This window comes from Rhinolophus sinicus, chromosome 1 (genome assembly GCF_057876585.1).
Source record: "Rhinolophus sinicus isolate RSI-liver-muscle chromosome 1, RSI-T2T, whole genome shotgun sequence".
NCBI classification, from domain to species: Eukaryota; Metazoa; Chordata; class Mammalia; order Chiroptera; family Rhinolophidae; genus Rhinolophus; species Rhinolophus sinicus.
Genome location: NC_142501.1, coordinates 76,083,650 through 76,109,251, shown reverse-complemented (window position 1 = coordinate 76,109,251; position 25,602 = coordinate 76,083,650). Strand labels below are relative to the sequence as shown.

The 25,602-nt window shown below is 35.1% G+C and overlaps 1 protein-coding gene across 1 annotated transcript in view; it reads right to left on the bottom strand.

Annotated features, from left to right (window-relative positions):
• PTPRQ (protein tyrosine phosphatase receptor type Q) overlaps positions 1-25,602 on the bottom strand; it is a 241,992-nt gene that overhangs the window by 201,240 nt on the left and 15,150 nt on the right. Inside the window, exons 11-18 of the mRNA XM_088800966.1 lie at positions 21,003-21,263; positions 19,317-19,447; positions 18,951-19,080; positions 17,769-17,919; positions 17,196-17,302; positions 14,779-14,876; positions 3,317-3,482; positions 864-1,124 (exon numbers count right to left, since the gene is read on the bottom strand). Coding sequence (XP_088657092.1) covers positions 864-1,124; positions 3,317-3,482; positions 14,779-14,876; positions 17,196-17,302; positions 17,769-17,919; positions 18,951-19,080; positions 19,317-19,447; positions 21,003-21,263 — 1,305 coding nt within the window. The remainder of the gene's footprint in view (positions 1-863; positions 1,125-3,316; positions 3,483-14,778; positions 14,877-17,195; positions 17,303-17,768; positions 17,920-18,950; positions 19,081-19,316; positions 19,448-21,002; positions 21,264-25,602) is intronic.

Below are 25,602 nucleotides of genomic sequence, written 5' to 3'. Positions count from 1 at the left end.
ATCTGTTGAATCCACAACCTTAGAGATTACTTAAGAGTAATCTCACAAGTTATTGCTGCAATCATGTACTCTTTTGAAAAATTTAAAATATTGATAGGTTTCATAGCTTCATCTGGATTAAAAAAAATACTTTAAATTATTCAGAATAGGATGTTGTTCTCTTATATAAAAATAACAGAATCTTGTGATACTGAATTGCTTACAATTCCACAAATACACCATATTCATTTACACCTCCTTAATTTTGCACAGGCTGTCCCCTCTCTGTGCGAGTCCCCTTTTCTACATAACACATGTGTTCTCTAATCTGATTAGGAAGTTCCTCATCCTTCTACAGTCATTACCAGGCTCAAAGAACCTTCCCTACCCATGCCATGGAGCTAGTCATTCTGTTTTCTGTACAACCAAACTAAATATGAACACACTTCCATTGTTTCATCTATTAATTTGACTTATACTCTGTGTCTCCATGCTTCTATTCTTTACTGCTATCTGAACATCCTAAAACTATGTTTTTATATGCATATAGCACATTGTAGGACATAAAAGACAACAAACAAGTCTTGAGGATAATGAATGATCCCCAAATTAACCATGAAATTTCACTAGCTGGACCTCTAACTTGATGTGAAACTAAGTCTAATAACGGCTACATTTATTTATCACTGACTGTGTGCCAGATACTGTTTTATCCATATGTTATCTAAAAAATTCTCAGGATATTCCAGTAAAATGAACATTTTTACCTTCTGAATAGTCCACAGACTGTAAGTTTTCAAATTTAAAAATACAGTGAAATTTCATCTTTACAGCACAATAGGCAATACAAATGTGAATTTTAAAAAGATCAAAAATTTGTATACCTGCAACAACTCTGATAAATGTTCCAGATCCTTCAACATTGCCTCTTACTCTGTGTACTGTGATGTTATATATTCCACCAGGAGTCAGATCTGTAAGTATGTACTCAGTCATGCTTCCCCAAATAAGATATTCTTTTGCAAATGTTCTGTTTGATATATAAATCTTGTAATGTGTGAAGTTGGTTTCTGTTGGATTCCACATTAAATTTGCAGAAGAAGTATTCACAGCTTTTAGTGTTAAGCCACATATCCTAGATGGTTCTATTGAAAAGGTAAATTATACGTAAATGAAAATTGCACATATCTATAAAAATAAAGCAAACATGAATAATATAATTTAAACATCTATGTAATAAACCTTAAATTTATTCATGTATAATATCCTATATGTGCAGCTCTGCAAATAGAGAAATAGAACATTATATATATATACATACAAGTTTTAATTTAAGTGGCATATTAACATCTCCCTACTTCCCAAACATCTTTCCTTAACCAATAATCAATCACTTTCAATAGTCATTCCTTTAGACTCTGTATGCCTCCTAAATGCTCGTGACCAGAAGTATCCTTAAACAATATAATCATAAGTTTGTTAGCTACCACTTAGCAGTTAGCTAATGTTGAATGAAGATGAAACAGAACAAATAAAGAGGGAGCAAGGGCCAGAAATAAGGGCACTTTCAAATGTGGTCCTTCTGGTTATACCAAAGTTTTTAACAGTACTATGTGTTGCATTTTAATTCATTCATCAATGGCAGTAATATTTCTTGCAATAATGGTCTTCACTGAGAGGGGATCCAGCAGATCTCACAAATTTTTACAAGAATTGTTGGTAACAAGTACTATTACTCCACCCAACCCCAAAACATATTGAAACTGATTTACAATGAATTTACAAATATCAGGGAAAAGAGGATAGAAGTTCTCTGTTCATTGAAACCCTGCCTCAATAGAAAATGAATTGTGTTTATATTGTTATGGAATATTGCAAGGTATGATCAACAAATACGGTGAATGTTGCTGCCGAGTGCCATCCAACAGAAAGGCAGGGATCTTCAATACGGGAAGCGGCACATGGAACCTTAGTAATAGGATGTGACAAGTTTCAACTTGTTTGGTGCAGTCAGTTGAGAGTTTGAAAGTGTGAGCTACAGTTGAGAGTTTGAAAGTGTGCTGTAAATCATACTCCATCATGACAACACTTCATGTCACACATCACTTCTGGTATGGCAATTTCTGTCAAATAAAAACATTCGAGTGTGTCCTCATCCACCTTATTCACCAGATCTGGCACCATGCGGCTTTGCGCTCTTCCCCAAGGTCAAAATGATCATGAAAGGTAAACGTTTTGAATCAATTTAGGACATCAAGGCAGCCACAACAGCACAACTAAAGACATTCGTGAAAGAAGACTTCCAGAACTGCTTCAGAAAGTGGCAAGGACAAAGGGATCAGTGTGTTTGAAGTGAGGAGGAGTATTTTGAGGGGGACTAATGGCAATGTGTCTTTTACAGTAATAAATTTTTTTGTAACTTAAACATTCACCATATTTTTTTAATCACACCTACGTACATACATATATATGAGCTCTGACAGTTAAGTTTGCGAACACATCCTAGAAAAAGTGCTATATACCCCATTGCTGAATATCACTATGGTCACCTTCAAAGTACTGCCTTGGGAAGCTAGGCACCAACGCCAGCACCTAGTCTACACTTCAAAGCAATTCTGGAAGTCTTTTTCTGGATTGGCCATCAGAGCGGTCATCGTATTGCCCTTGATGTCTGAATATCATCAAGACGTCTTCCTTTCAATATTTCCTTTATCTTTGGGTAAAGAAATAAGTCATTGGGGGCCAGATCAGGTGACTAGGGAGGGTGTTCCAATACCGTTATTTGTTTACTGGCTAAAAACTCCCTCACAGACAGTGCCCTGTGAGCTGGTGCATTGTCGTGATGCAAGAGCCACGAATTGTTCAGGCAAAATGTTCAGGTCATCTAACTTTTTCATGCAATGTTTTCAGCACTTCCAAATAGCAAACTTGGTTAACTGTTTGTCCAGATGGTACAAATTCATAATGAATAATCCCCAATATCAAAAAAGGTTAGCAACATCATTGCAACAAGTTCACGAACTTAATTGCCAGATTTCATACTTCATGTATGTTACATACATTACACACACACACACACACACACACACACACACACACACACACACACCGGCTTCATATTTTAAAAAAATGCTCTATGTAGTTCCTAAAACATTTAGACATACACAATTTTTAAGTTAATATTTTTGAGAGTTCTCTTAATAATATTTTTATGATCATCATTTTTCCTTTATTATCAGACTTTGTGTTTTAAGATAGCTTTATTTATGCTGAGCCAAAATACTTTCCATTCTTATAAAACTATAAAGCAAAGAATTTATTTATGATATATCCTTACTTGTAGTCACTTTTTTCATTACAGATACACTGTAGTCTTTGCCTCTAACTGTCTTCATGTGAAACATGTAGTCCACACCCGGAGTCAGATTCTTTACTTTGGCTTTGTTGCCATAAACAATTAGTTTAGATAGTTTTTCCTTTCTAGATGCCATACAATAAGATATCTAGAAACAGAACAAGATAAATTTATGTTTTTTCATGGTTTAAAAGGGGTTTACTTAGCACCAACTTTGTACTAGTCACATTCACATAAACTGCTACTGCAAGTTGGGGGTTGTAATCCTTTTAGTCTTCACCAAGAAGTCACGTGAGGCTAGTTGAGGTTGAATAGCAGGGAAGTTCACATAGTATTAAGCATATAGACTGACTGAAAAGTTTACTTACTAAAAGGCCAGTAGTTTCAGACTGTTTATAAATTTCATTCATATGTGTATATGTAATAGATATACTACATAAGGAGTGGGATTTTTCCTGTTGGTCACCTGAAAGCAAACATATTCTGTAAAGTTTCATACCCACTCTCTCCACCCCGTAAAAGCAGAAGACAAGAGAAGCATAAAGCAGGCCTAGTGAAGAATACCATGACTTTTCCTGGCTGCCCAAGCGGTGGGAAGTAGGGGTTCTCCTCACACCCCATACTCCTAGTAAATGAGGACGGCTCCTTGGGTATCATCACCATCAACTGAGGGTGCCTGCTAGAGAGAATAACACCTCCTAGTTGGTCATGTACTTAGGTAGCAGACTTTTTTGCTCATGTTTCTGGTGGATCAGAGAAAAAGGAAATTGGGGAGAGAGTGCAAAGAAAAGAAAAGAGCTGTGGAGTAATTTATATGGCCATCTTTGCCCTGACAAAGATGCCAGAGTCTTCCATGGTACAAGTATGACCATAGAGAGTAGTCCTTGCCAGTACCCTACCCAAGAAGCCTGGCCTCCGTGCAAACAGACTTTACCAGCATAAACAGCAGGATACAATGCCAGAAGGAAGAGCTAAGAGGACTTCAAAAAATCAGTTGAGCCAAAGCTGGTTTGTCACGTCAAGGAAGTGGGCAATGGGACTCACCCTCAGTGACCTTCAGAGAACTCATGCATGTGCCTCAAGAGAGAGACAGAATTTGGAGGATTGTGAAACAGATGTCATTGGAAGAAAGTCAGTGTTAGTTAGAAGAGTAGAAAAAAAACAGCAAGAGAGAATAAAAACAGACAGCTGGAACGGAGAAGGCACTTTAATGTTTCGTTAAATGAATGATAAATGTCACACTCCATGCCAGCCCATCTTTCATCATAACCTGAGCCAATCAATTATTCACTAAAGCTTTGAGAACTGGCAATGCCTTTAGAAATTTTCAGTGGAGTAATCTGATGTTCCATTACATTGGAGATTTTTTTTTTTTATTCATTAAAGGCTATTTACAACAATCTTTACTCTTCTTTACTTCATATTTCATGTTTGTAAAACAGAAAGATATATCTCAATGGAAGTAATCACATTAGTTTTATAAATTATTTCAACTTTATTATGCTTTATAAAACACTGTTATGTGGTAGGAGTCAAACAAATTTTCTAGGCATACATGTTTATTGCTGTCTTGTGGGAAGAGTGCTTTGTTACTGAAGGAAGATAATCATGAGGTCTAGAAACATATCACCGTTTATTGATTTATAAGGTGTCACTGACAATTACCTTACTTGTCTGTCATATGAAAAGATAGGAGGAGTGAGAAGAATGCTGAGAACTTCTGATCTGAAAAGGGATAATAGGAGAAAGTACCATGTAATAGCAGAAGAATGTAACCTTAATAGAGTGCTAAATTCAGACATACAAAAAAGAGTCTTATTAGAACACTAATGAAGGGGTAGAAAAAAAAGATATTGTCTGCGGTGATCTAGTGATGAAAATATGTAATTTTTTTAAAAAAATGCAATTTGAAAAATACATGTTTGTGTCTCAAAGTATGTAGACTACACGTACTTGGTGTATAGTAAGTATCCTTATACAATATATAGGATTGTATATATTGTATAAGGATATACAATATATCCCTTCTACACGTGCCTAATAGAAACCAATGGGGAGAAAAACTTCATTTGTACTTTTCTTCATACTTTTAAAGCATAGCTTGAAGATCTGGGATGATTAATTTTAAATGATTAGGAAAATGATCCCAATTATTCAAGTACACTTTGCTAAGCAACCAGGATACTGTTGCTTAATTCATTAAAATTTAACAAATAATCTCATTGGCTGAGTAAGACTAGGATAACCCTTAGTAATATAATATAGTTAATAAAAATAATCTGAATCCTAAATATTAACATGATGTCTCAAAATAAGTTTCAATTAATAACAGATACATAATTTACAGTCTCTGAAAGAAACGTGTTCATATATATATATATATATATATATATATGTAGTAAAAAGTAATTCTACAATCATATATTTATCTGGCAACAAATAATTTTATGGCCTCAGTTACCCCAAGGATCATTCCTTTGGGCATTTGCCTTGAAATACATAAATTAGGACAGACAGACAAGGATAAAAAACATGGATCTTTCACAATGCACATAAAAAATGCTTAGATTTTTCACTAGTGAATGAATACCTACACTGAATATAGAAATGAATTGAATCATTCTAGAAGGATAGAATTTTTCATGAATGATTTATTATTCAAGATGCCCCTTTCATTGAATGACATTGACAAATGACAAATAGAATGCTCACTCTTGACTTTGTGAACTTCCTAGCATAGAATATCCTCTCCTCTTTTCCATGAGTTGGAATTCTACCCATTACTAAAAGTTCATCTCAAGTTCCATTCTTTCCTGATAATTATATTCAGTATTGATGTCTTCCTCCATCATCACCCCACTCATTTATGGGAACACTGTTATGTGAAGTTCTATTTATTCATCAAATATTTAAAGCACATCTATTACAGGGCAAGCATTATTCTATGTACTAGGGATCTTACAATAAATAAGACAGAAAAGGCTTCTGATTGTAGGGAAGTTGCATTCTAGTAGCAGCCACTAACAAGCAACTCAATAAAGAAATGAGCAAGATAAATCAGCAACACCATGAGTGAATAGAAAGAGCAGCTTTATTTACATTCAGTAATCAGGGAAGGAGATGTGGGGATTATATTTGAACTGAGAACTCAATGATAGGAAAAAGTCAACCAAAACTGGAGGCAAGATATCCATGGAAAATAAATATCAAGCACAAAAACCTTGTAATGGAGATGTACTTGAGGAATAGAAAGAGTCAAATATGGTTTGAACATAGTAACTGAGCAGCCAGAATAGTTAGATAAAGGTCCAATCAAGTGAAGTCTTGAGATCATGGTAAGGTCTTTCATTTGAAAAGCAATGAAAATCGATGGAGGGTGTCAAACTAATGAGAGACACTGTTTTTAACAGTTCTCTCTGGCTCTTATGTGGAAAGTAGATTGGAAGAAAATCAAGAATGGAAACAGAGACCAGTTAGGAGGTGAGAGGTTATTATGTCACCCAGGCTGCTGGTCTCATTAAGAAATGACAGTGCCCAGGACAGGAGTGCAGTAGAGATGGAGAGAAATGGACACACTGAGGACCTGTTTTAGAGATAGAAGTGGCAGAACTAGCTGATGGATTGAGGGATGGGAAAAATAGGAAGAACGGAAGATAACCAAGCAAGTTATTGCAGAACGGTGTCCTTTCCTGAGATGGGAAATACTGGAAGGAGCAGGTGTCACAAAGGGCCAGGTAGAGTCTTATAAGCCATGGTAAGAGGTACTTGAAGCACAAGAATGATATAATTTATTTTACTTTCAAGAAAGAGCATTCTAATTGCTGTGTGGCAAGGGAGATGGTAAAGAAATAATCAAATTAAAATTAAATTCCTTGAAACTAATACAAATATATACTGGGGGTACCAAAAAAAATGAATACAAGTGAACACTTTGGTCAACGTTTCTCAAGCAGTAGTTCACCGTAATCAGAAGTGTCTGGATGCTGATGGTAAACACTCTGAGTGCATCTTATAATTGTAGAACTCAAATGTGACTTGTAGTCATCTTTTGTTATCAGTATATATTATTACAATTTTAATACAGCTTTTTTAGCACCCTCTGTGTGTGTGAGTGTGTGTGTGTGTATATATATATACATATTTTACCTGAAACTAAAAAAAAAAAAATTAAATTCATTAATTATGAAATGTGAACCATGAAAACTAAAAAAAAAAAAGTAATAATTCAATCATTCATACATCAAAATATTCACTGAATCCTGCTACTCATATTCCAGATACTCCTCTAGATAATGGCACCAAATGGTGATCAAAGCAGACAAAAGGGATGCCTTCACAAAATTTACATGACAGATCAGTTACCAAACGCATCATCTCATTGAATTCCCTCAACAATTCTATAGAAAAACAATAATCTTCATTGACAGATGAAAAAAATAGGACCAAAGAGTACAAAATCTTGTCCAAGGTCTCACAGTAGAGGTGAAGGTGGGACTCAAAGGAAGAAATTTTAGGGTCTTGATCCTTCTATTCCACTCTACTGCCTACCACACCTCGTAAAATCACAGCAAAAGTGAGCACAGGTATATATATGAAAGTTGCATCATGTTAGAAGGCTAGCACATGAGGTTTGGAACATAGAAACTATGGACAAATAAAATAAAGTGCTGCTTTATTCAGTATATAGTACCTTCAAATTATACCCCTATAGAGACCTACAAGGTCCATTCCTCAAGAACATGGCAGAGGGATGTTAGCATACATACAACAATAGTAATAAAAGACAACATGTTAAAAGTAACACAGAAAAGATTAAATGAAAGTTTCATAAAAGCTTTGAACAAGGAAATGTTGTTCTCTCATGATGGAATCAGAGAAAGCTTCAAGAAAGAAGTAGGATGTGAGCTGTGCATCAATGGACCAGTTTTTGCCATTCTTCCACCTTATCATTATCCAGTTGATAATAGTCACTCTGTAACTATGCAATAGTAGCTTCTTGTCACATTTGGCTACTGAGTACCTCAACTTGTCTGAATTGACACGTTTTCTAAAGTATAAAACAGATACCAGATTTTGAAGAGTTGGTATGAGAAAATAGTGTAAAATATCACAATAATAATTTTATATTACTTATATGTTAACATTTTGATGATTTTGAGGTAAATAAAATATATTACTAAAATTAACTTCCTTTGTTTCTTTTTTTTTTTTTGCTGTTTCTATTAGAAAATTTTTACACATGTGACCTCCCTTGTGGTTTGCATTATATTTCTATTGGACAGTGCTAGTCTATAAATAACATCATTCAGAGTTCATAAAAAGATAGTTGAAAGGTGTAAAGAAGGAAATTGCAAATTTCCATAAATGTTCTATGTTACTATTTTATTTTTTTCTAAGTTTACAATGAAATTCTCTTAGGTTTTAAATATGCAAGCTCATATTTATTTTTATACTTAGAATAGATGATACCTTTCAGTTCCATTACAGTTCTGGGATTCTTTTAGAGGATATATAAACTTTTACACTCCCAGTGCTCATTTTTTTAAAAGTCAGCAACTTCATAGGTTCAGAGGATTACTAACTATTAATAGAACAAATATTTGGTGTTTAAATGAATTTTACAGTTTGTCCATATTAATAAATGTTCTTTATCTTTTGAACTTCCAGAATGCTGATCAAAACAAAGTAAGGATGTCTGCTTTGTAAACAAAACCCTATTATAAAATTTATTAACAGGATATTTTGCATAAGCATGTCACTAAGAGCTTAATTCTTCTTCTGAAAAGAAAATAACAAAATTGACTGTAGTTGATGCCCTAATCTCATGAGGAATATGCTTGTGTTCTTACGTTCTCTATGACATAGACTTTAATGACCTTACATGCCACACAGACTCTATCATTTCACATTGGAAGAGAACTTTTAGATACTTTGATTTTCTGAGGACCTATCAAAAGTCAAGGGAAATTAATATTGCAATAGTAGAATTGACCATACTTGGTGACCTAAGATTTCATTTAAGACAGTTCCTTTTGAAATTTGCCCTGGTTGATCAACCAGACCTTAACACATAGCACCCTCCTTCCTTTTGTTTTAGAAGATTTTGGACACTTGATCTTACCTCCTGTCAATCGGGAAACCCTGCTCGCTGCACCATTTGTCATGCGGGGCAGCCTGTGGGGTCTCAGCTCCCGCTCCCCACATAAGAACGCAGGACATGGTGAGGCCAAAAAGGAACACCCACGGAGCCATAGATAGGGGAGTCACTATATTCTCGCTGGAGACTGGGTTGGAAACACAGGCAACAGGAGCCACACTATCCGCAAACTGCCATCTACTTTTCTCTGCCAGCCAGCCTCACTTGCTAGCTGCAATCCTCTATGCTAACTGCAATCCGTTCCTGCTCGCTCAGACACCATCTTCTTGCTAGCCCCATTTTCTGCTAGTGTAGCAACGGCAGTTATATTAGTGGCCAATGGCTCACTGGTTACATCTGACGGCCAACTAGCCACAGCTGATGGTCATCCAATCACAGTTGATGGCCATTTACTACCCAAGTGAGCACATTTTCACATGAGGGTGACAGCCTGGAAACTGCACTCCTGGCTCTGTCCCCACACCTCCTCAGTCTTTTTAGACCTCTTGCTCTAGTAACTAACATTCTCATATCTGCAGTTCTTCTAGAATGTAAGTACCTCAAAGACAAGTGTTTGTTGTTAAAGGAATAAATATTTTGTATATTGAATGTTGAATTTGTTGAACATTGAAAATTGTTTCTGTTCTAGGAATCTCTTATCTAAGCCTTAAGGCATACATAATATTCTCATCCTAAAAACCAACAACACAAAAAAAAACACACACGTCCCTTTCACTTTATTTTGGTTAAACTATTATAAGTTATGAACTATTTTCTTAAACTACAGCTAATTAAAGCATTGTAACAAAGAGGACAATTCCTTTTTATCTTTTAACATTTGTTGACCACTTTTAGATTCTGCCTCTCTTACTAGTCTACCCCATGTCTGGGCAACCAAGATAAGAAAGTCTTAGTTCCCTTTGCTTCTGAGGTCAAGAAAAAATTCAAACAGCACAGACTCTAGTTCTCCAGGAAGCCCCTATACCAGCTCCACCCTATAACCACAAAAAAAAAAAAAAAAAAATCCCAAACTAGGAGCATCTGGCCACAGCAAGCCCCATACCTCTTGCTGAGCAGGCCCAAGCCTGGCATTAATGGCAGCTGGTCTCTGTACATGGCTTGGCCTCTCCCAGGCACCTCCAAGCCTAGCACAGATGGCTGCCATCTGCAAATTGCTTTGTGGCTCATTCCAGGTGGCTCAGGACAAGAAAGAGGCTGCACCTGAACTTAATCTGCAGCATGGCCCCTTCTATAGGCCCCACGGACAGATTTCCTGATGGCCAGCTTCAGACCTAGCCAGAACAGCACCCAGCTGCCTCCACAGGGAACACACCCAAAGGGAAGACTAGGCAGGCACCACAGCCTTGCTAAAGTGAGTTTGGCTCCATAGGCTCAGCCCTTGCAGTACAGCTTCTCCATTGTAGTCACGGCCACTCCTCACAGCCAATCACCCTGAGGGTCAATCCCTCCCATTAATGTGCAAACAATAATCAAAGCTCAACTACAATAAGAGGGCACACAAAACCCACACAAAGGACACACCTGGAGCACCTAGCTCAGGTGGCAAGGGAGAATGTGCCACTGGGACCTATGGGACATCTTCTACATAAGGCCACTTTACTGAAACCAGGAGACATTGTAGCTCTACCTAATACATAAAAATAAACATGGGAACACAGCCAAAATAGGTATACAAAGAAACATGTCCCAAATGAAAGAACATAAAAAAGTGACAAAAAAGAACTAAGCAAAAAGAATTAAAACTAAACTAAACAAGCAATCTACAAGACACACAGTTCAAAATACTGATAAGGATGTTCAATAATCTCAGTGTGAACTTTAAGAGCTAGGAAACATAAAAATGGAGATAGAAAATGAAAAAGAACCAGTCAGACATGAGGAATACAGTAACTGAAATAAAGAACACATTAGAGAGAATCAACAGAATAGATGAAGCAGAGTATCAAATCAGTGATTTAGAAGATAAGGTAGCAGAAAACACCCAATCAGAAAAGCAAATAGAATTCAAAAAATGAAGATAATACAAGGGGCCTCTGGAACAACATCAAGCACATCACAGGAGTACCAACATTCACATCATAGGGGTACCAGAAGGAGAAAAGAAAGAGCAAGAAATTGAAAACCTATTTGAAAAAATAATGACAGAAAATTTCCCTAACCTAGAGAAGGAAATAGACATACAAGCCCAAGAAATGCAGAGAATCCCAAATAAAATAAACCCAAAGAGGCCAAGGTACATCATAATTAAACACCAAGGCACATCATAACTAAAATGCCAAAGGTTAAAGAGAAAGAGAGAATCTTAAATTAAATTAAAGACAAAGAGAGAATCTTAAAATAGCCAAAGAGAAAAGCAGTTAGTTTACAATGTAGCTCCCATAAGACTATTAGCTTATTTCTCAACTGATATTTTGTAGGCCGGAAGTGGTTGGGACAAACCGATGAAAAGCAAGGACCTACAACTAGGATTACTCTACCCAGCAAAGCTATCATTTAGAACTGAAGAACAGTTAAAGAGCTTCTCAGAAGTGAAAAAGCTAAAGGAGTTCATCATCACCAAACCAGTTTTACAAGGAATCTTAGAGGGACTTCTTTAAGAATAAGGAAAAAAATAAAAAATATGAGTAATAAAATGGCAATAACGATCATATCTATGAATAGTTACTTTAAATGTAAATAGATCAAAACATAGGGTGGCTGAATGGATAAGAAAACAAGACCGTTATATATGCTGCCTACAAGACACTCATGCAAGATTGAAAGACACACAGAGACTGAAAATAAAAGGAAGGAAAAAGATATTTCATGAAAATGGAAACAAACAAACAAAAAACTAAAGTAGCAATACTTATACCAGGCATAACATGCTTTAAAAGAAAGACTATAATAAGAAACAAAGAAGTATCCAGTAATTCCACTGGTGGACTTTATCCAAAGAAACCCAAAACACTACTTCAAATGGATATGTGCATCCATATGTTCTCTGCAGTGTTATTTACAATAGCCAAGATATTGAGGCAACCTGGGTGTCCATCAATGGATGAATGAATAAAGAAGAGGTGGTATATGTGTACATATAATGGAATAGTACTCAGCCATTAAAAAAGAATGGAATCTTCTGCAACAACTTGGATGGATCTTAAGAGTATTGTACTGAGTGGAGTTAGTTGGACAGGAAAAGACAAATGCCATATCATTTCACTCCTATGTAGAATCTAAAGAACAAAATAAATACACAAACAGAAACAGAAACAAACTATATATACAAAGAATATTTTGATGGTTACCAGTTGGGAGGGGGATTGGAGGGGTGGGTGAAAAGGGGGAAGGAATTAAGAAGTACACATTAGTAGTTACAAAATACTCATGGGATGTAAAGTATAGATTAAGGAATATAGCCAATAATATTGTATTAGGATAACTGCATGGTGACAGATAGGTACTAGATTTTTCAAGGAGATCACTATATAAGTTATATGAACGTCTAATCACTACGTTGTACATCTAAAACTAATATAATGGTGTATGTCAACTGTCATTGAAATATTAAAAAATTATTTTTAAAAGCCCCTGTTAATTAGCAAACTTAAGTCCATTTTCTACCTTAATTCCCCTTGGCCATACAATACAATATGCTCCAGGTCTTAGGAATTAGGCTACGGTATTTGCAAAGCCATTATATCACCTACTACATCCCTTTTTGTCTTCAGTAGCAGGTACTATAAATAAATGTGGATTCTTTTTATGTCTGTCATATAATGACTACTACTTTGATTCCCCTTTCCTTAATTGTTAAGAAATTCATACTCAACATAAAACCCAGGTGTACTAATTAGTTAATTTCAAGTGCGGTAATTTTACGGCTCTGCTTCCTTTTTGACTGTATTGATTCTATAAATTATTGAATTTTACATTACTTTTTTATTTACAGGAAACACCTTTTGTCATATCTGTCCAAATTCTAATAATCCTCTTTATAACCCCACCATCCAAGACCTACAGCTACCATTTTTCAAAGATATGGGACCAACAACCACTGTGACCAGAACTAAACTGGTATCTAATACAATGTGGAATAATCACAGTCCCTTTCTCGGGCATTTAGGGAGAATCTGTCTTTCTCTGTGTCTGGTAATATACTATTTGTATTTGAAAGTTGTGTATGGCATTCTTCCACTTGCCACAAAGAGTGCTTAATAGAGAAAATTGGTCATCAGAAAAACAAAGAAAAAGAATTAAAACTAAAGCAGGTGAGCAAAAGGAGTAGACAGACAGAAAGAAAGTAATCACTGGATTCTCAATGGGCTTAAAATATCTGATTCCAGTTCTTCAAAACACGCAGTTATATTCTTCTGTTTGGTCTCATGAGGCACACGTGTATTAAATACAACAAATTATTTTTTATTTCTTAGTTATTTTAGATTGTTTTCTATTTTCAACTAAAATTACCACCTTCTGCCACAGAGAAAGTATGGAAAAGTCGTTTGCCCCCATAGACTACAAATCAACAGTGCTGTCCCTGAACACTTACTTTCTCTGCAAACCACACAATGTGGCATGTAGGGTTTGTGCCGTATGTCCTCACCTGAGGCCAGGGCACATTATTAAGAATAAAAAGCAATGGAATGTACACATTTACCTTGCAGACACAGTTAAAAAGTGGCTCCTCTGTACATCTTATTCTCCTACCCTTTTAAAAAACACTTTTATTTATTATTTGTTTTTCCAGGACCTATCAGCTCCAAGTCACGTAGTTGTTTCAATCTAGTTGTGGAGAGTGCAGCTCTCAATGGTCCACATGAGGATCAAACCAGCAACACTTCTTGTTAAGAGCACCTTGCTCTAACCATCTGAGCTAATGGGCCGCCCCGGAAGTCTCCACTCTTAACTAAATTTCAAGGATGGAGCTGAGAGAGAGACTGTGGCACATCACCCAGCTTTAACTTCTAGAATTATTATTTTGGTCAGTGCTGTCACAGAAGCATTATCCTCCAGCACTGTCATTCCTTTATTCACTTTTTTGGTACTATGTATGCACATGTCTATCTCCATTGAAAATCCAAACTCATTTAAAGTCAAGGGTCAGCTATTATTTAACTTTGAACACTTTCCATGACAACTTGGTACTTTTAAAGTAGTAAATAGAAAAGTTATTTTGGAGAAAAATTTTACATTAAAGGAGTACCATAATTTCTAAAACCATTAATATAAAATGAAGGACAAAAAGGAGTGAAATAAAGACCTCAATAAACATAAAGTTTGTATGATAGTGGCACTGGTTTTTTACCTGAAACTTTTCAAAGCCTCCTTGTGGGAATTTCCATGACAAATATATTGTGTTTTCTTCCTGCCCCAAAATCAGCAAATCTGATGGTGGATCTGGATCTAGAGCAAGAAAAAAGACACAGAAATGATATCTTTACAAAATGCCTACCATTATATCTAGACTGGACTGGTAACCTCGGGTTGTCACACAGTGGAAGACAGGACAGGATACCTAGGTGTTCCAAGTCAGTTTTAGCACTATGGATCTTAGCCCAGCTATTTACCCTGAGCTTCAGTCTTCTCCTACAACGGAAACGAAAAAGTAATTTTCTAGAAAGCCATTTCCACATTAAAACTATATGAACCATGAATGTTCACATTTTTCTTCTAGCAGAATTTAGTATGAAGTTATTACAATTGGGATTTTTAACTTACAATTTTATGCATTGCATAAAGTAAGAGACATATCTAGACCCCTTTCTTAAGTTCACAAATCCTTTGCTCTTTAAACATTTTATATGATTAGGTTCTAGAAACTTAGAAACTTATTTTAAATAAGTAACGTATCTGTATTTCTAATTCATATGTCAAATTGAAATTTTGTATTGCTTTCTTTAACTGGAAGAAATGTAATATTAACATTTTATTGGAATAATTTAGTCTCTAAAATTCAAATTTTGCATGAGATTTTTTTTGTCTCTACCTACATATTGATCTAAGTTTATTAGAATTCAGCTCAGTGGTAGATTTAAACCTGTATCATTGATTCACAGTCCTTTCTATTCTGTTTTTCTGTGACACATATTCCCTGACAAATACAATTAATTTATTATTACCCCATATTCCCATAATATATTTTAGCTCTATTTAGTACATTTATTATTATTCCATCAACTTCCAATTGGATTTGAGGTGGTTTGCAAAGAAAGAGAGGTATAAAAAGACCAAAAATTATCAATATACAGGAAAAGATAGAAGTCAAATTGTAGAGTGGGAAGGGTGAAAAAAAAGTTACCAGCCTTGTGTGGGAAAACACAGTTAAGCCACAACCTCTTTAAACACAAAAAGTATTATTAAACCCAGTAGAACTGAGGAACTTGAGGTCCAAATAGAATCATTATTCATACAGTCACAAAACCAAGAATGGGTAGAGTCAGCCCTTCCTATAGCCCTTCTACTGAAGCATAGTGGTTATAAGAACAGAATATGATATCAGGGAAATGTGGCTTGAAATCTCTGTCTTGTATAAGCTACTGGAATTCTCTAAGCCTCAGTTCCCTCATTTATAAAAAATATGCATCTCATTATGATTGATAGAATAAAGATTGTCATTGAAAATTAAGTGATATAAAGCACAGAAAAGGCTTAGCAAAGTGCCTGACAAAGACCAAGAACTCAATGTGATGATGATAGCAGCAATGATGACAACCTTGGAGGTGGTGTTGGTGACAGAAATAATGACACAACCCAAATCTAAGAGGCAATCTAATAAGCTTTCATTGATAAAGGAATGAGTTATCATGTTTAAAAATGAAGCCATTTCTCATTTATTTCTGATATTTCTTAGGATGGTCTTTATGAGAGGCGGCAGTGTCATATCAGTTGTAGAGTTAGATACCTGGGTTAAATCTCACCTTCAAACATGAGTTAGGAACACCTCTAGGCCTCGATCTACATTTTAGGTAATCTGAGGAGATTCAGTGTGGTAACTTAAACACATAGTACCATACTGGTGTACAATAAGTGCTCATTTTTTTACGTTTATTTTCCAGGAATTGATTTGACTGTTGCTGCATTTCCCAGGGAATTCCCTTCCTCCGAATTGCAAATTCTGCGATTAATCCTTCTGTCACACTGCTAGAGCATTAGTACTTGAGCACACATTCATGCACCTATGACCCACAGGGCTCTTTGGAGTGTCCGCATAAGTTCAGGGCAGGCATATGTGTAAATGCTGCCACTAAGGTCAGAAAAGATAAACTGAACCCAAATAATGCAATTGAAAGCACAGTGCCACCTATTTTTGTCACATTTCAAGGCTTTGTTCTTTCATAAAATGTTATAGATATAGGCAAAATATTAGAGAAATATTGAGTTTTCCATGATAGTCCCTTAGGTAGTTTTTTAGAGTACTTTGAACTTTCACAAGGAGTTTGCAATTGATTTTAGTAACAAGTTTTTATACCTAGGCAGGAATAATGTTCTTATTTTCTAACTGAGAATGTTACAGTTTTGCCCAAGGTCATCTAACCAATAAGTGATAGAGGCAGGAATATAACTCAGACACTCTCCGTGTAAATACAGCTCTCCTTCTCCTCAAGCATGTCATAAACCACTTCCATATTCATTCATTTTTAATTAGATAGACTTTAAACACAGCTATTTCCCTTATTTTTAAACATGAAAAGTCAATTACAATTAAATATGAAATGAACTTACAAGTGCTAACCATGAGGGCAGTGGGATGGCTTCTCTTTAGTCCCTTGGTAGTTATGACACTAATTAAAAAGTCAGTCCCTGGAGAAAGGCTATCAAATGTGAATGTCCTACATGGTAAAAAAAAAAAGTCACGTATTAAGATATTTAGCTCGGAAACATTTGGAAAACCATTTTCTCACACGACTGGTAGAAAGAATTTTATGTATGTTTTGTTTTTATTGTCTATTATGGAAACAATTTGTTATGTTTAAGCACAAATAGTTAATTAGAAATCATAGCTTCTCACATGGAGAAATTTCATTTAAGTCAAAAAGCGTATACTATACATAACAGCATGATGCTATCCTGAAATAATTCATTATTACCTACTTGCAGAAATAAATTTCATACTGTACATCAGTTATTCTAATCACATTATAGTCCAAAAAGTTTTCTTTTTGCAAAAGTCTTGCAAAGTTTTCTAATTTCTATTTATATTAAACCACTAATATAGCTATCTAAAATATCAATATATAAAATGTTAATCTTGTGTTCCATGTAACTTGTCATGATTTCTTTTCAATATTTTCATACCTTTTTGTGGAGGGCAGGATTTCTTCTTTCATTAAGCTTTCACTAGATATTGAAATAATGAATCCATCCAGAAGACTTCTAGGTGAAGGCCAGCTAACAGTTACTTCATTTGAGTTTCTACTATGGTTCATAAATTCAACTGCACTTGGGGCTGTATCATTTAAAACATACACATAAAATAACATTGTCTACCACACTAAGCACCTTTAAAACAACCCTGAAACACTCTCAAGATGTCCCTGAGTTTCTTTACACTGAGGGTAACCAAGACATTCCTTTTATTCTTCTTTGTAGATGAAAATAGAAAAAAAAACAGCAAGAATCATTTTAAACTTTGAAGTCAATACGATCCCTGTAGTATTGTACTCAATATCACCCTTGTCTCTAAAATGTAGGAAGAAATTATATCTTGGTCTTGTACAACCACGACCCTCAGAAATATTTAATGATTTTTAGGATTCATTCAAACTAAATACCAAATAGTGACAAGGTTAATCAGCAGGAAAGTTAGTTGCAATCTAAATAAGAAATGATTCCCATCTTTCCTGAGGAGAAAGGCTAAATTAAATAGTGTACAATATATATTTTGTTTCCTCTCTAAACTTCTTCCATGTATAAGAAAGGAACAAAATTGCCAATACGTTTCTCTTAATTCCATTGTTGTAACAGAAAAGAATACCAGACATGACCAGTTTCCAAGTATATAAATCACTGTTCCTGTAGCATAAGTGTCAAGAATAACTAAAATAGTTATTTTAGTAGAATAGTTGACAATTTTACTTCACCTAGCTGTGAAAACATGCATTTTGCGTACATCCTTCCCAATCATCCTTGATTTCATGTGACTACCTGTAATAAATCACCATCTGCCATTGGAAGTAAGTTGCTAACACTGGAGAAATGGCACTTCATTGTCTGCGTAACTGAACAATGGATAAATTAAATGACAGATGGAGAATCTGGCCAGACTCCAGGCAATCAGCCATCTATTGTCTGGCAATACATACACAAAAGAGATTGTGCTAACCCATAGAAGGAGAAACAGACAAAGAGACCAGAGAGGACACTGCCAGCCCATAAAGAAAATCTGAGAAGAATGTACTATTTACTAAATCTTTCCTAAAAGAACCAAATAAATATTTGAAGACTGAATAACACCTAAAGTGCTTAGACAGGCTGTACCTGTCTGTATTCCTTTTATGTGAGGAGTACTATCTTTAAAACCTTCTTTTTCAGTGCGAATTGAAAAGGTGTACACTGTGGCAGGATCCAGGTGGGAGAATGTCGCTGCTTCTTGCACGACCTTCTGGACCTATCAATCCAAAAGAATAAATTAGCAGGGTTTTTTGTTTTTGTTTTTCTTTTGCTTTGTTTTGTTGTTGTTTTCATTTAAGAAATGCTCCACAATAGAAAACAAGCAAAAAACAAAATCTTAAGGGTTACTAGGGGTTATTCAGTTTCACTACTATCTAATGTAAGAATGCAGTATTACTGGATTCAGCATGAAAGATTCAAGTTTAATTCCTCCAAGAGCCTCTTATAACATACCATAAAAGGAGCAGCACAGTTCATGCATGTGATTTCGTAATGGTGAAAATTCCCATCAGCTCGATTCCAGAGAATTTCTATGGAAGAGTCTGTAACTTTGCCCTCATGGATATTTGATGGTGCTTCCAAACCTATCCAAAACACACAATACACTTAAATTCTGTTTTGGACGTTTTCTAACTGGGTTTTTCTTTTAGTTTATCCCTTTAAAGGGAGAAAAAAAAACACAGTGTGAAAAAAGAGCAATAAAGTATATTAATCAACTATCTCTCTATCCTACTTTAAAATAGTTGTTTACACATACAGTGATACAGCTAATTTTGATGTTGCAGCAAAAATTACATAGGAGCAAACTCACAGAAGCAAATGCAGAATATTCAAAGGAGAAAAAGAGATTAAAGCTCTCTGAAACTATTAGCATAAACCGAAAAGACAACAGAGAGAAAAATTTGACGTCTAGACAAAGTAAAAGAATCCTCTTTGTATTCAATATTGGCTGAAGCTAAAAACAAATTTTAATCTGATAATCTTTAATGGTTATTTTTCAAATTTTAAAGACCCAATCTAGAATAGAAGAAATAAATTATTTCAGAAAAACTGAAAAAATGGCAGCTTTAAACTGTCATCTTATATACTGATATATGTTGCTGACTAATATCACAATATTGATATATTTAGATGATCAAATACTAATTATTTGCAAAAACAAAAACTGTCAAAGAGAATGCTGCCCACGATGATTTATAATATAAAGAAGAGAGGCAAAGAGTAAAGATATAAAAATAATATGAAAATTGTAAGCAAAAATAAAATATAAGTGTATACTGATTATAAATATATTTAAATGCTATTGGAATAATATGATTTGTGACATCAGTTTGGGAGTATTTTATGGAAAAGTTAAACAGTAATGGAAGGATTACAATTTGGGAGGAAGAAGACACATGGTCGTATAATGATATATATGAAGATTTATAGACAGAAAGAGTAAATGATTAAGAAACTGGACATGTTATAGTGGACACTTGAATGCTTTTAGGACTCCATGTGATTTTTGTATGGCATTTATTACTCTGTGCCATTTATTTCTACATCTACTGGATGAATACCTTAGATAAATTACACATTTCCCAAATGTTCAATATTAGTATTTGTAGAATTTTGTGGTAACTTAAAGATAAATCAAAATCAACATGAATTTCAAAATGTAAGTATTGGTATGAACAAGTACAATGTATATTAATTGTAAATGTTCAAAGAGGTAAGGAAAATACACACTAGTTCTTTCCAGACAAATGGCAGCATAGGGGAGAGCAAACATACACTTAGATTATTAATATGTTTTGAAAGACACTCTCAAAACATATAATCTAGTGCCCATAATCTGCCTACAATTAATCACATTCCTCACTCTTGGATTAAGTCATTGAAAATCCTGATTAATACGTAAGCATATTTTTTGTTACTGGATAGATTAAAAAAATTTATGACTTATCAATTTTACACAGAGTTAGCGCTATCTGTATATTTGGGCAATAAAAGATCAGGCTCTGTAATGGGGTATTTGCAATTATTTTCAAAGATCTTTGAAAACAATTGCATTAAAATGAACATAGCCTACCAGTTAGAAATGGTACACAAAAATCAAAATCAAGAAAAGGCTTACTCAAGTCCTAAAATACTTACATGTTTTTACTGTAGGCACATAATACATATTACTTAATTTAGTCCCACTGATGACGGAAACCAAAAAATTATATTCTGTCCCTGGGGTTAAATTGTCAACAGTTATTTTACTGTCATGTTTTAAAGGCCTCGTTACATTGGGCCCTCCTTCAGTTACAATATGTATGCCGTCAAACACTCCAATATCAGGCATTTGAACAAATAAAATTATAGAGGTACTGTAACTTTCATAAGGGATAACAATCTGGACTGGTTTGGGCCCTGAAAGATAAAAAGAGAGATTTATAATTAGTGTTTTTGTTTCTTTTTAATTTCAAGCATATTTCTCTGTATTTTGTCTAGCATGTTCTAGAATTTGTGAAAATAGTAAATGTCTATGCATTAAACTTATGTTTACCACGTCAGTGTTAGAAAAATAAGGTGGATATTTTAACAGACCATATGTACATATATATTGGAAGTACATAATTAACTTTCACTTTTTGATTTTCAGTAAGTCTCAAAAAACATAATTTGAGATTTTCCAATTTTGTAATCTTTTAATTTGTTTCTTAAACAAATACTTTTGAGAACCTATATACAAGAATGAGTACTTAAATAAAACAAATAAGGCCAGGGTCCTGCTTTCAAAGAGTTCCCAATCTCAGGAAAGAGATGTACAAATCACTAACTAGAAACCAAATGGTCAGAGCCAAGCTGGTAACACGAACAAAAGCTGTTGAGAAGAGAATAACAATTCTAGCAGAGATAATTGGGGAAGTCTTTCTAGAGTCAATGTTTTATTTGAGTCTTAAAGGATAGTATAAGTTTACCAGAAAGAGTGTGCGTGAGGTGGGCAAAGTAGTGAGAAGGGAATTGTAGGCAAAGAGAATGTACGACCAAGGCATTGAAACCAAAAAGGCCATCATCATGTGTTTGGGACTGTCACGTTCTTTGTGCTCTTTACTAGCAGGGTGTCTTTGACAAGTTGCTCAGTCACTCTGTGCTTTGGTTTCCTCATTCCTAAAATGCGAAGGAGACTAGTACCTATTTTGCAGGGTCATTGTGATGATTAAATGAGAGACTGTATTGTACATAAAGTGCTTAGAGCTGTGCCAGGCACACGCTCAGGGAGTGTGAGGAAAGGGGACAGGGCACGGAAGGGCCACCTGTGAGGCTGGATCCTGAGAGGCTTTGCATGCCATGCTATGCATGTCAGCCTTTATCCTGTAGGGATTTTCAGCTGACATTTCATTTCATTTTTAGGAACACAGTTCTGGCAAGAGCTTAGAGGAAGGATTCATTTACATTTTACACTCTCCCTGACCTCTTTTAAAGAGGTTTATTGTACCTCAGTTCTCTACTGTACTATTTAAAGCAGATTGGAAATTTCAGACAACTTCTATTCACATTATTTCTTCCTGAGGTCAATTTTAATTTCAATTCTGTGGATTATTGGGAGACTACCCAGTATATCTTTAGGTGAGTCTTGCTTTCAAGTAGATATCTTCTTCTAAAATATACATTCTGAGAAGTACTTTTTCCCCCAGAGAATAATTAGATGGCCTTTTCAGTTTTATTGGTGACATCTGGTTTCATGCAATGGAACTTGTTCTAAGTCACTGTTAAATATTTGATATGATTCTGCTACTTTACCCAGAGCCAGTACTGTATAAAAGGATTTTAGCACACACCTATAATTAGCATTCTGGAACATAAAATCTGTGCAATATCTCCATCAATTCATTCAGCTGTAACATATAACTTTCTTGCCACTTCTATTCTTGATGGGTATGAGAAAATGTTCAATATACCAACAATAAATAAAAAAAAAATTCCATATGGTATACTACTGGGTTTCAAGGCATGTTTACCATGTTTTTCCTTTTCCAGTTATATTATCTTAACTGTTCTTTTTCTGTCCATCTCTAATCATGTATTTTGTAGGTTTCCTCTTTAAATTTCATCCAGTTCTCTTTAGTTACAAAACTTTTACAGCTTTGTAACTACAGCTTTTCCAAGGCTAGGGTGACATCCCACAAGAATCCAATCCATCTGTATCTGTGGGCAGTGATCTGTGAAAGCTTCTAAATGTGCCTTGAGCAGGAAGTAATGATCTGGGGACTGAAAATGAGTGACCAGTGTAGTCATGGAAACAATTCACTTCTATTCTCTTGGGTGCCGAAGACATTTTCTAAGGAGAGACAAGGTTTTAAGTAGGCAGAGTCTAATTTAGGTTTTAAAAGTATATCGAGTCAGTGACATTCCCTCCAGTGAGTAAATGCAGGGTTTTCCATCAATTATTCCATTTGTCCAGGAAAACAGAGCTAGTGGCATTAATGCATGGCACATTAAAGTAGAGGGTCATCACCGCTAGAAAGATGTAGAATCTAACAAAGCTCTTTCTTCTCTTCAAAACTATATCCAGGACCTCTGGAAACTTAAGTTGGAGAAGATTTCACTTTTAAAAAATGGAAGATATTGCAATATTTTGGGGACTTCTGATGGGTCTCCGCCACTGTGACTATGACTTCTATCCTTATCCATTTGCCTGCAAAAGTTCTTTCACAAGAAGTGGTAGCACTGAGGACTATATATATCAGTTGTTTTCAATATGAGATAAAGAGAATAAGGCCAAATTCAAGGGCTTTTATTACAGACAAGGTATTGAATAAGGTCTCAGGGATGCCCAGTCTATTTTAAAATTTATTCTATATGAAGAGGGAAAAAGAAAACACAAATACAGCTCCCCTTCCCTCAAAAAAACTTGGATACAGTTCATTCCTCCAACAAAGAGAGGCTACATAGACAGATGGGACAGCTTCACTTCCTGCCAAGGATGGCCATAGTTAAACGGCACCACTCCACTCCTTTAGAGAAATAAAAATCACAACACTCTCATAGTACTTGCTTGGTGTTGGAGCCCTTAAATTACAGTAACTTCATAAATAGGTAAAATTATTAACTTTCCCATTTTAGGGAGAAGAAAACTGAGGACTGAAAAGCTTGAATGACTTCCCAAAGGATGTAAACTGATGATTGCAGAGCTGGAATTCGAACCTAGGTGATCCAGTTCCCTGGTCTGTGCTTGAAAGTACTGCCTTTTCCCAAAGGCACATTTTATGGTTCGAGGTGCACAACAATAACTGAAAATCAAGATTTGCTAGTTATTTTCAGAATAATTTAGAGAGAGATAAACAGATATGTTTTGAATGGTAAAGGGAAACAAATGAACGTATAAATTTCATTGCCTTCTACATGTCTGTAAAAGCTCATTAAAAGGAAAATGCCCCTCTATGCTTGATTGCTTCAAAGTGTATGGGAGAGAGAAAAATAGGACATGGTGAATAACAGTTAACAAATATTTGCGGAATGAATGCATGGAAAGTATTCATTTCTACCTATGCACCTTGGAATAGGTAATATTGGCTTTATTTAATATTTGTTTTATAATCTCGAGACTGGTACAAATGATGGATGATAAATAATCTGCTGATGCCAAAAGTGATTGTCAAGCTTAAGAACTGAATAGAAAGGCCAATAGGATTATAAGAAATAGTGGAATGCTTGAAGGAACTAGATAATTCACCAGAAGGAAAGAAACTATAGACACCAGGAACACCTAATGGTTGTTTCCAAACATTTGATGGCCCTTCATATGAATCCGGGAGTAGATTTGCTCTGTGATGCTCTGGAGAACAGATGTGACCCCGAAATAGAGGAAAATTACTGGGATGCATTATAAAATGATCAGGGGCATTACGCTAGGAATTGCATATCAGATCAGCAAGATCTCTGTCCCACCTTCAAACACCAATATTCTATTATTCTTCCTAAAATTTATGTTAATTCATGTTTTATCCTGTTTTCCCCAAAATAAGACCTAATTAGAAAATTGGAGCTGACTGTCCGGCTAGGTCTTATTTTCGGGGAAACATGGTAGCAACCATGTTGGATAACAGATTTACAAATAAGCATTCAAACTAAATAAAGTTAAGAACTGGGCTTACACCTAAAGATACAGAGCTGAAAATTTTTTCAAAAGAAATCACTAAAAAAGAGAGGTAAAAATTTTGTTTTTTTGATGACAGATGTATTGAAATATACTAAGTTCCCTCAAGTCAAAGAAGAATAGGAGTGTAGAGCTAGAAGCCAACTTTAAAATGTATTCAATGATCTAAATTTTTAAGAGAGAAGACTTAGGCACCGAGACAATATGAGGACACTCCAACCTCATACTGCTAATAACTGCCAGATGTCAGACAACAGTTCATTTCCCATCTATGCATTTTTATTTTAGTACTTCTATTCTGCCAATAAATATTTGTTGGGTTGTTTAGTAGGTATGAAATAATTCTTTTTAGCAATATCTTTCTTAGTAGTTTTCTTTTTAATAATTTACCTACAATCATTATCTTCTGCTAGGTTTTCTCAGAAATGTAAGTATGAGAGTGCCATACGTGAATTCAGTTTTAGTCTTTGGAGGATAAAATGGGAAGATTCAATGCTGTTTGAGTGTGGACACTGCTGGTATGTAACTTTTTTAGACCAATTCATTTTTTTCCACCAGGCTTCCCTTATTGTTAGCCAAAAGGCCCACACAGTCCATGATCTTTCCTCT